Source organism: Schistocerca serialis, chromosome 2, assembly GCF_023864345.2.
Source record: "Schistocerca serialis cubense isolate TAMUIC-IGC-003099 chromosome 2, iqSchSeri2.2, whole genome shotgun sequence".
NCBI classification, from domain to species: Eukaryota; Metazoa; Arthropoda; class Insecta; order Orthoptera; family Acrididae; genus Schistocerca; species Schistocerca serialis.
This window is the reverse complement of record NC_064639.1, coordinates 514,883,706-514,896,069: the sequence shown is the minus strand read 5'-3', so window position 1 is coordinate 514,896,069 and position 12,364 is coordinate 514,883,706. Positions and strand designations below refer to the sequence as shown.

The following is a 12,364-nucleotide window of genomic DNA, read 5'->3' as shown; positions in this document are numbered from 1 at the left end:
ATGCATCTGTAGCAGAACCTCTGTCGTGTCTGAAGTGTTCATAGCAGTGTGTAAGTCTTAAGACATATTTGGGAGAAGCAGTTACGCTAAACTCTTGTAAAGAAATCTGCTAAAATTAGCTTCCACATTTAAATAATGACATAAACTTCCTTTCATACTATCCCGGCAGTAATTTATACAATGTGACGTCGTGTGAAAAAGAAAACGTTTGCTATCGTGGAGGTCATCAAACGGAATTACAAATAAAAGTTAGTGTTTCATTAAAAAGTTGTTAGGACTTATTTGAAATGTTTTATTTCTGTTTCACGGCCTTTGATCGGCAAACAAATAATCTTCTGACATTTTATGTGCTCAAAATGAATGGGATAATGTCACATGTCAATCCCTCGATACAGGTCCAATCTTTTTAAAGCCTTCTAAGTGGTACGGGTTCATCACAGCCTCCTTCGTGCAGGATTCGCACATCTGAAACAGAAAACAACGTTACGGTCATAACAGGTACCAGCAGATTGAAGATAATATTAAACCAGGATAAAGATCAACGAAAATCATACAAAAAAGAAGAGAGAGATTGAAATTGGCTCATCTTGTGTGGCTCCATGGCATCTGTATGGCACGCTGTGTTTGGCAACGAGAGCACCCATACCACGGGGGAGAGGGTGGCAAGGAAAAAATAAAGTCTAGTCATGTATTTTTCTTTCAAGAAAATGATTTAAAAGTCGGTATTAAACAGTTTTTTAACAGGGTCGGAACTGGAATTTTTGTGCCTAATTACAAGTTACCATTCTTCCAAAATGTTAAAAATATTCCATATTCCGTACCCTGCCCCCCCCCCGCCCCCTTTCCCCTTACAAACTACCATATGGGCGCCCTTGTCTGGAGGCGTATCCTAAAAACTGATATGATACCTGACTTCCAATGCTTTGGTGTAGTCAGGAGTGATACAGTTGTTAAGGTAAGTTTCATTTACATTTAAATGTTTAAATACCGATGAGCCTAAACTTTATGACCACTGCACACCGCGAGACTGTATGTTGTCCACTGGCGTTGTGGCCACGTGACAGAGTAAGGAAAATACTATGTACGTTCAAGTTATAACACCTCCGATTTTTATTCCTCAGGACTGGAAACAAAAATATACGGTTTGCTTTAAAATGCGCGTGCACTCGTTGTGTGACAGAGATGGCAGCACTGTACGACACACAGAACTCCAGTGGCAGTGACGAGAGTGAAAACTTTTTGATACACAATGTGGCGAAAAGTATTCTTCATGTGGGTGCCACGAATGCTGGGAGACGAACACAAGGTTGAGCGCATGGCCTGTTTTCAGGCCTTGTCGATGGGTGATGATAGAATGAATGGAACTTTCTTTTCATCGCTTATGGTAGTGTATGAGTCATGGATGCGATTTTCCAGTGATTAAACCAGACTTCTAAAAAAATAGTTCAAATGGCTCTAAGCGCTATGGGACTTAACATTTGAGGTCATCAGTCCCCTAGACTTAGAAATACTTAAACCTAACTAACCTAAGTATATCAAACACATCCATGCCCGAGGCAGGATTCGAACCTGCGACCGTAGCAGCAGCGCGGTTCCGGACTGAAGCGCGAGGCTCCTAAATAAGCGTTTGAGCGGCCGTGGAAACATGGCGACGACATTATGAGAAATGTGGGTGGCTGCAGCAAGATTAAAGCGAGAAGTGATACAAGCTTCACAGTGTTCGGCTGAATTATTCCTGAGAAAAAATCGGGGGTGTTTTAACTTGAATTCGTATATCAGTGCAACGAGTGGGAAATCATTCTAGTGAGGATGTGTGTCGCGAAAGGGAAAATACAGCGACATAAACGACTTTGACACCAAGAGAGGATTGTCACGGCCCGGCGTCTGGGAGCGAGCATCACGGAAACGGCGAAACTGTTCAGCTATTTGCATGCTAATGTCTTGCGGACCTATGGTAAGTGGTTGAAGAATGGTGAAATCTTGAACAGGTGACAAGGTGTTGCAAGTTCACTCCACTTCACAGAATGTGCAGGCCAGAGGCTTGTAGAGCAGGATATGGGTCGATGTGCGGCAGATCTGACGGCAGGGTACAATGTTGGTGTTGGCACAAGGGTTTCGGAGCACATTGTTCAGCGCACATTGTTAAATACACAGACGACACCCATGTGTTTCCATATTGGCCCATTGACCCAACTACATCGCCAGTCACTTTTGCAATGGGCTCGAAGTCATCGAGATTGGTCCGTGGATCAACGAAAACGTGTCGCCTGGTAGGACGAATCAAGTGTCTCGTTTCACCAGGTCGATGGTCATGTCCACATGCGCTGTCACCCAGGTAAAAGACTGCTCAGAGGATGAACTGTGACGCAAGCTGATGGTGCAGTATTATGCTATAAGAGACATTCACCTGGGCTTCCATGTGACCTGTTGTAGTAATCGAAGGCACCATGAGAGCGGTGGAATATGTGAACACTATTGCTGACCATCTGCACCACTTCAAGCTTGATGTCTATCGCAACGGTTAACACATCTTCCAGCAACTTAAATGTCAGTGTCAGAAGGCCAGAATCGAGCCGCAGTGGTTTGAGGAGTATGGTAGTGAACTCACGTTGATTTATTGGCCACCAAATGCGCTGATCTGAGACCAGCGGAACACACCTAGGACGCTATCGTGCAGCACCTTCGCACTTACAAATCACTGGTCAGTAATTTATGGGAACTGTGTGAGCTGTGTGAAGACGTCTGGCGCCACACACCTCTGGAAACGTAACAAGGACTTGACGATTCGATGCCATGCAGAATCAATGTTGCATTGCGTTCCAAAGGTGGACCAACTAATACAAGTGTCTGGTTTCACCAGGTCATAATGTTAAGGCTCATCAATGTATTTTGAGTTGTGAAGGGCGAGTGCTCCTTGCCGATTTCTTCTTTTTACTTTTAATTGATGTCGTCGCCATTTTTGGCTCATCAGGACTGTACACAACAACAACTAGCTGAAAACAGAGTCTACGAAGAGATGGGCTCCACAACAGGCAAACGCCTAATACTTGAAGTACAGAAGAAGAATTGAAAAACGATTATTAAGCTTTGACGTACCGTGTACGAAAAGGTAGTTAGAGATGGAGCACAGAGTTCGTTTATGGAAAGTACGGGAAAGGAATCTTGGAGCCCCCATTACAAAGAATCGTCCTGGCGTCTGTCTTTAGAAATCTGGCGGATTATGGGCAACCTAAAGCGGGACTGCTCGGCTCTGTGATCTGAAATCCTTCCAAATACGAGCAATTCGTCCCCTCGCTCGGTACAGATAAGAGAGGACACTGAGTAAGTGTTACTCTGAGGTGAAAAAGTTGACACTTGAGAGAAAATCATAGCGATTCATATCCAGTTCTGCTTATTTTGAGTCTGTATCCAGTTCTTCACATTTTTTCTCCATGTAAACTTGTGGGCCAGGTTATCTAACCCAATACAGGTTTTCAGTTTGTTACTGACTGCCAAATGTGTTTCATTTAGTTTTGCCTTTGTTATGATTATCTCATTGGCTACTTGGCTACATTGTACCAAGAAGCCTTCATGTCACTGGTGAAGAATTGTAAGTGTAGGTTATTGTCCCAGTTAACAGTGGATACTTTTCTTGCATTCTGCCTGGTTTAAGTCCCTTTATTAGTTGACTGCAAGTAATTTTTCTTGAAAACGTACTTTACTGAAGATGTAACTTAGATCTCTCACAAAATCTTGTATGTACTGTAGGTTACTGTGACTGTAGGTTACTGGGAACTGCTGCATATCCTGTGGGAGCTGAGACAAGAAGAAGCAATGTTTGGGCTTTGGTGATGGGAGCCATGGTGGGGTGTTGGAAAATGACTGTATTGTGAGGAGCAGCGCCAAGACTGTAGCTGACAGGACCGATTGATGGGGAGAATGCACTTCTGCTTTGGATAGAAGGCGTCAGTTAAAGTTGCCTTGGGACAGCAAGTGGGATGCATGGAAATCAAGGGAGGCTGGTATCAGTGCTGCACCAGTCCAGTGTTTGGAAGGATTGGGTGGACGATGCACAGTGTTGACTTGATCTTCGAGGTAAGAAAAGTAAAGTCGTTGGAAAGGTTCAGCCACCTACCCTAACCTAACTTAACCTAACCTGTGTATGTTAGGTATACTTGATACGTGTAGACGACTTGAATGGGGGTGTGCAGCATAGCATTATGTTTGCGCTGTATGACGATGAGGGAAGGGAGATTGTGAAACCTGCCTAAGTGGAAACATTCATCCACCTAACCTAACATAACCTAACCTAAACTGTCCTCTACTCCTCTTAAATAGCGTTAAGGGAGCCACCGAGCTTAACCTCTGTGTCCGACGGACGGATCATTATCAACAGTGTCATATGTCGTCACTGTGTTAGGCCCGAGGCCCCGGTTAGGCCAGCGCCACTGTAGCTAAGTTAACGCCGGCACGCTGACTCAGCGCGTTCGGTCACAGGGTTAGCTGCCCTATGCAATAAAAAAAACTGAGTTAATGGATCAACGACGAACTGAAACGGGTGTCTTGTGACGTCCGCACCGAGCACATGCAACGAACGAAAAAACGAACAAAAAAGGGAACAGCGCGCTGGCTTGTCAAGTTGGGGGGCCCGGGTTCTATTCCCGGCTGCGTTAGAAATTTTTTTCCTCTGCTCAGGGGCTTGGTGTTTGTGTCGTCTTCAACATCAGCATTTCATCCTCACCGACGCGTAAGTCGTCGAAGTGGCCTCACCTAAGAAGACTTGAACCAGGCGATCAGGTCTGACCGCCGGGAGGCCCTCGCCACACGGCGTTTTATTTTCATTTCCATAAGGCACTGTGGAGAGATTTGCAGTTTAATCCAGGACACTGATGCAAAGTATGGTGACTAAGAACTTAACGCCACCACCTTGCCTTTCCTTTGCCAGAGAGGCAAAGCTGCCAACAGCACATGACATACACTGGTGGTTACCCATTCAAGCACCGACCATGCCCAACGTTGCTTAACTTCCGTGATCTCTCTATCAGAGACATTACTTGTTTATTGATTTCTCTCACATAGGGGGCGGCTGGCAACAGACGTATTATCGCTCATTAGTCAAATGACATACATATTGTTTTCTTAAATATCAAATATCTGTATGGTGCGAAAACTGGCAGTTGATCCTAAATAACGAAAAGTGTGAGGTCATCCACATGAGTGCTGAAAGGAATCCGTTAAACTTCGGTTAAACGATAAGTCAGTCAAATCTAAAGGCCGTAAATTCAATTAAATACGTAGGAATTACAATTACGAACAACTTAAACTAGAAGGAACACATAGAAAATGTTGTGGGGAAGGCTAACCAAAGACTGCGTTTTATTGGCAGGACGCTTAGAAAATGCAACAGATCTACTAAGGAGACTGCCTACACTACGCTTGTCTGTCCCCTTTTAGAATACTGGTGCGCTGTGTGAGTTCCTTACCAGATAGGATTGACGGAATACATCGAAAAAGTTCAAAGAAGGGCAGCACGTTTTGTATTATGGCGAAACAGGGGAGAGAGTCTCACTGAAATGATACAGGATTTGGGGTGGACATCACTAAAACAAAGGCGTTTTCCATTGCGGCAGAATCTTATCACTCAAATTCCAATAACTACCTTTCTCCTCCGAAAGCGAAAATATTTTGTTGACACCAACCTACATAGGGAGAAGCTATCACCATGATAAAATAAGGGAAATCAGAGCTCGTACGGAAATATATGCAGGGCTATTACAAATGATTGAAGCGATTTCATAAATTCTCTGTAGCTCCATTCATTGGCATATGGTCACGACACACCACAGATACATAGAAAAACTCATAAAGTTTTGTTCGGCTGAAGCCGCACTTCAGGTTTCCGCCGCCAGAGCGCTCGAGAGCGCAGTGAGACAAAATGGCGACAGGAGCCGAGAAAGCGTATGTCGTGCTTGAAATGCACTCACATCAGTCAATCATAACAGTGCAACGACACTTCAGGACGAAGTTCAACAAAGATCCACCAACTGCTAACTCCATTCGGCGATGGTATGCGCAGTTTAAAGCTTCTGGATGCCTCTGTAAGGGGAAATCAACGGGTCGGCCTGCAGTGAGCGAAGAAACGGTTGAACGCGTGCGGGCAAGTTTCATGCGTAGCCTGCGGAAGTCGACGAATAAAGCAAGCAGGGAGCTAAACGTACCACAGCCGACGGTTTGGAAAATCTTACGGAAAAGGCTAAAGCAGAAGCATTTCTTAAACAGGAGATTGGAAAACCAATTGATCGGTCGTGGTGGAGATCATGATCAACAATTCATGTCATGGCCTCCACGCTCTCCCGACTTAACCCCATGCGATTTCTTTCTGTGGGGTTATGTGAAAGATTCAGTGTTTAAACCTCCTCTTCCAAGAAACGTGCCAGAACTGCGAACTCGAATCAACGATGCTTTCGAACTCATTGATGGGGACATGCTGCGCCGAGTGTGGGAGGAACTTGATTATCGGCTTGATGTCTGCCGAATCACTAAAGGGGCACATAGCGAACATTTGTGAATGCCTAAAAAAACTTTTTGAGTTTTTGTATGTGTGTGCAAAGCATTGTGAAAATATCTCAAATAATAAAGTTATTGTAGAGCTGTGAAATCGCTTCAATCATTTGTAATAACCCTGTAGGTGTTCGTTCTTTCAGCGAGCTGTACGATATTTGAATAATAGAGAATTGTGAAGGTGGTTCGATGAACCCTTTGCCAGGCATTTAAATGTGATTTGCAGAGTATTCATGTAGATGTAGACGTAGAAAATAATAGGAGTCAAAAATAATTCCATCTGATAATGTACACATAAAAAACACTAATGGCAGTGGTGTGACTGGTGTTAAACTGATGAGGATCACGACGACGCATCTGTCAAGCAGCTTGATTTCAGCTCCCAGTGGATGATACATGGTAACGAAGGAGAGAAGTATGGATGGAGCACCTTGGAACTATATCAGTGGTGATGTTGCCAATGACTGCCGTTAAAGCGGAGTTTCTAAGTACGGTTTTCTGCAATTCCTACACCAAAGAAGATGAAGTAAATATTCCAAATTTGGAATTAAGAACAGCTTCCAAAATGAATAACTTGAACGTAGATACCCGCGGTGTAACGAACGAACTTAAATAATTTGATAAATGCAAGGCTTCTGGTCCAGATTGTATACCAAGTAGGTTCCCTTCAGGATATGTTACTATGATAGCTCCATACTTAGCAATCATATACAAGTTCTCACGACGAAAGATCCGTACATAAAGACTGGCAGTAATAGGGGTAGTCTCTCGAATTACAGACCCACATCACTGACGTCGAGACAACTAGTTTTTTACTCACACTAAACAATGAGTGCTATAGACAGGGAATCTCAAACTGATTCCACATTTCTAGATTTCCAGAAGCTTTCGACATTGTTCCTCACAAGTGCCTCTTATTCAAATTGCGTGTCTATGGAGTATCGTCTCAGCTGTGGGACTGGATTCGTGTTTTCCTGTCAGAAAGGTCACAGTTGGTAGTAATTGACAGAAAGTTATAGAGTAAAACAGAAATATTATCTGGTGTTCCCCAAGGAAGTGTTATAGACCCTCTGCTAATCTATGCTAAAGATTTAGGAGGCAATGTGAGCATCCTTGTTACATTGTTTTCAGATGATGCTGTCGTGTATTGTATAGTAAAGTCATCAGAAGATAAAAACCGATTGCAAAATGATTTGGACAAGGTATCGGTATAGTTCAAAGTGTCAGTTGATCGTAAAAAATATAAATTGTCAAGTCATCCACATGGGTACTAAATGGAGTCCGCTAAATTTCGGTTAGTCGATAAATCACGTAAATCTAAAGGCTGTCAATTAACTAAATCTCTAGGAATTACAGTTCAAAACAAGTTAAACTGAAACGATCGCATACATACTGTTGTGGGGAAGGAGAACCAAAGACTGCGTTTAATTGGCAGAACATTTACGCAACAAAAATTCGACTGCTTACACTGCCCTTGTCCGTCCTCTTCTGGACTATTGCTGCACGTGTAGGATCATTATCAGACAGGACTGATGGAGAACACCGAAAAACTTCAAAGAAGGACAGCTCATCTTGTGTTATCATGAAATACGGAAGAGTGTGTCACTGATATGATACATGTGTTACTGTGACATTCATAAAAACAAAGTGGTTTTTGTTGCGTTCACGACATTCCAATTACCAGCTTTCTCCTCCGAATGAGTAGATATTTTGTTGACGCCTACCTACATAGTCAGAAATGATTACGGTAATAAAATAATATAAATCAGAGCTCATACGGAGAAATTTAAGTATTCGTTTTTGCCGGTGCGCCTTTATCAAATGGAATGGTAGAGAAATAGTTTGAAAGATGTTCGATGAACCCTCTGCCAAGCACTTAAGTATGAATTACAGGGTAATCATACAGATGTAAATGGAGATGTAGATCTGGGAAGTAGTATAATACATACAAATGGGACGCCGAGTTAGAAAGTGGGAATACGATGTTCGGCTGGGAAACGGGGTGTATAAATGGATGCCAAACCACGAAGGAACAGGGCTAGGTCACGAGGCTGGGAGAGGTAGTGGAGCATTGGTCCAGGGAAAGGATGTTAGGACTAGGGCTATAGCTCGTAGGACGTGTAAATGTCAGGACAGGTTTCCAGGTTTGGAAAGAGCCTTTTGAAGTTGCGTTGGGACTGGATATGGACGGTGTGGTAATGAAAGGACGCGTTGGTATAGGCGCAGCAGGAGCCCACGATTGAGTAAACAACTGGGTTATGATGTTTGGCTCTGCAGCATGTACAGGATTTGCGTGGATGTTCGAGAATTTTAGAAGAGAGGAGAATTTTGTCAACTGATAGAGAATATGTGTAGGAGAATGTGGGGGATGCGGAAGACAGGGCGGAATGAGAGGCATTCTAGGACAAGTGTGGAATGGTAAATTTTGGGAGTGTGGTGGGGAACATCAGGCTACGGGGAAAGTAAAACCGCGGTGAAAGTCCAGACACGACAAGAACAGAAGTAAGTGATGCAGATGCTCGACTCACCTGAGGCGGCGCGGCCCAGGCTCTTGTCGCACTCAAAGACGCATTCGTTGGCGTAGGTCTTGTTGTCGGAGCCGCAGAGGGGGCGGTAGATGCGGGGGCAGGCGCACACGTCTCTGCCGCGGCCGCGGAGGTGCTTCGCGGACGCCGAGCTCAGCGCCGCCACCAGCAGCAGCACCGTCAAGCACACGATTGTCTTCCTGCGGTACACAAATGACACATGTGAATAGTGTCACCGAGGACCTTCATGACAGTCTCCTGCATCTCTTGAAGACAGGTTGACTGCCAACGACAAGAAGATTATCGAATACAATCTACAATGTGTAATCTACAACACAATCCCGAATGAATCACTACTCAGAGGATGTACAGGACAATAGTATACAAACAGTTTTGTATTCATATTACAGTGATAGCATACAAACTGCGCCAAAAGCGTTTCAATTACACTGAGGTGACAACATTCAAAATGGTTCAAATGGCTCTGAGCACTATGGTACTTAACTTCTGAGGTCATGAGTCCCCTAAAACTCAGAACTACTTAAACCTAACTAACCTAAGGACATCACACCACACATCCATGCCCGAGGCAGGATTCGAACCTGCGACCGTAGCGGTCGCGCGTTTCCAGACTGTAGCGCCTAGAACCGCTCGGCCACCCCGGCCGGCAGGTGACAACATTCATGCGATACCTTTTTCCGGTCTTAGTGCAGCAATTCGACGTGGAATGGTCTCAACAAGTCCTCAGAAGTCCCTGCAGAAATACTGACCCACTATGCCTCTTCAGCAGTCCCTAAGTGGAAAGTGTTGCCAGTGCAGGATTTCGTGCACCAACTGACATCTCGATTATGTCCCATAAATGTTCGATGGGATTCGCGTCGGACGATCTGGGTGGCAAGATCATTCGCTTGAACTGTCCAAAACGTTCTTCAAACGGATCGCGATCAATTATGACCCGGTGACAAGGCGCTTTGTCATCTATAAATATTTCTTTGTTGTTTGGGAAGTCCAAGAACTGCTGCAAATGGTCAGTGACCAGTTCAGTTGGACCAGAGGACCCAGTCCATCCCATGGAAACACAGCTCACACCATTATGGAGCCACTACCAGCTTGCAACAGTACCTCTTTGACAATTTGGGTCCATGGCTTCGTGGGGTCTGCGCCGCACTCGAACCCTACCATCAGGACATATCAACTGAAACTGGGACTCATCTGACCAGACTACGGTTTTCCAGGATCCTCTGCTACATATGTAGTAGCTCACTGAAACAGGGAATTTTTTCAGATAGACTGAAATACGCTATTGTTAAACCATTGCATAAAAAAGTGGATAGATCTGATACTAACAACTACCGCCCAATCTCACTTCTGACAGCTTTATCCAAAATTCTTCAAAAAATAATGAATTCAAGAGTAGCATCACATATCTGTAAAAATGAAATACTAACAAAATATCAGTTTGGCTTTCAGAATGGCTTTTCAACAGAAAATGCTATATATGCTTTCACTGATCAAATATTGAATGCATTGAATAACCGAACATCACCCATTTGGATATTCTGTGATATCTCAAAGGCTTTTGATCGTGTAGATCATGAAATTCTTTTAGGTAAGCTTAAGTATTGTGGTATGAGTGAGACAGTGCACAAGTGATTTAATTCATACTTAACTGGAAGAATGCAGAAGGTTGAAATTAACAGTACAGTCAGTAAAAACCAGCAGGGCCCTCTAACTGGGGAGGTATCAAGAATGGCGTCCCACAGTGTTTGGTCTTAGGTTCCTTACTGTTCTTAATATATATAAACGACTTGCCACTCTATATTCATGAAGATGCAAAGCTGATGACACAAGTATAGTAATCACACCCAACAAGCAAGAATCAGCTGAGGAAATAGCAAATAATGTCTTTCAGAAAATTAAGTGGTTCTCTGCAAATGGACTCTTGCTAAATTTTGAGAAAACCCAGTTTATACAATTCTGTACAGTAAATGGCATAACACCATTGATAAATATAGACTTTCATATGGCATCATATTGTGGGCCAATTCGTGATTAAGAGAGAGAGTATTCATTGCACAAGTACATGTAATCGGAATAATAGCTGGAACCCACCTTGCACATTGCAAACATTTATTTAAGGATCTCGGGATATTCACAGTACCTTCGCAATACATATATTCACTTATGAAATTTGTCATTAATAACTCATCCCAATCCAAAAATAACAGCGAACACTAGGAAGAAATGATGATCTTCACTATTGTGGATTAAATCTCATTGTGGCATAGAAAGGGGTGAATTACGCTGCCACAAAAATCTTTGGTCATTTTCCAAATAGTATTTAAAGTCTGACAGATAGGCAACCAACATTTAAAAGCAGATTAAGAGAATTTTTGAATGACAAATCCTTGCAATCAACAGATAATTTCTTAGATATGAAGTAGTAACTGAAAAAAAGCTTTTTATTTTGTGTAAAGAAAACTTATGTTAAAGTGATAGAATGACATATTCCACATCGCTACGAAATGTTGTATTCATGATCTATGGAACAAGGATTAATGTATGTATGTATGTACCAGCTATAGTACCAAGGCAGCAGATCAAATGTCAGTGGCAGCAAATAAATAAAGCAGTAAAATTTATTAATGACCGATTTCGGATGTGTGGCATATATTTTCTAATTTTCTACAAAATGCTAAAATTTGTTCTTGCTGATACTGACATGTAAACCCTACATGAAATCTATATATGTACTCGAAGTGGTGAAATACAATTAGCTGTGAAGCCACCACTTCATCACGGAGACTTTACAAAGAGTTTATAGTATGAGGGCATGCTGAAAAGTAATGCCTTCGAATTTTTGTGGGAAAGTCTTAAACTTTTTGAATAAAACAAACGTTATTAACATTGTAGATCTTTATTATTCATGTCTACAAATTTGCTTCTCTCTGGCGCTAGTGGGCTCCAAATTGCAGCGTTTAACATGTCACTATGTGTAACTTAGCTTTGTCGGTGTTTGAGAAACAGCGTGCTGTCATCGAGTTTCGAATTCGAAAATTTCGTCTACATAAGATGCAGCCGCTCCTTCAGCAGCGCTGCGACATCTGCAACAATCCGACGCTTTGGTTTCATTGTCATTGATCATCCGCTACATAGTCCCTCCTTCGCCCTATCTGATTTTCTTCTGTTTCCAAAACTTAATGAGTCCTTTTGCATTTCCCCCCTTTGCCTTTCCTCACTCCCTCTCGTGTTCGCCTTGTCCCCCTCCCTCCTATGAGTCCTCTCCCTCCATCGGCTCC

General features: G+C 43.1%; 1 protein-coding gene across 1 annotated transcript in view; it reads right to left on the bottom strand.

Annotated features, from left to right (window-relative positions):
• Positions 1-353: 353 nt before the first annotated feature.
• The window catches only part of LOC126455622 (turripeptide Lol9.1-like), a 34,376-nt gene continuing 22,365 nt past the window's right edge, over positions 354-12,364 (bottom strand). The window contains exons 2-3 of the mRNA XM_050091386.1: positions 9,069-9,265; positions 354-465 (exon numbers count right to left, since the gene is read on the bottom strand). Of these exons, the coding sequence (XP_049947343.1) occupies positions 407-465; positions 9,069-9,265 (256 nt within the window). The 3' untranslated portion in view covers positions 354-406. The remainder of the gene's footprint in view (positions 466-9,068; positions 9,266-12,364) is intronic.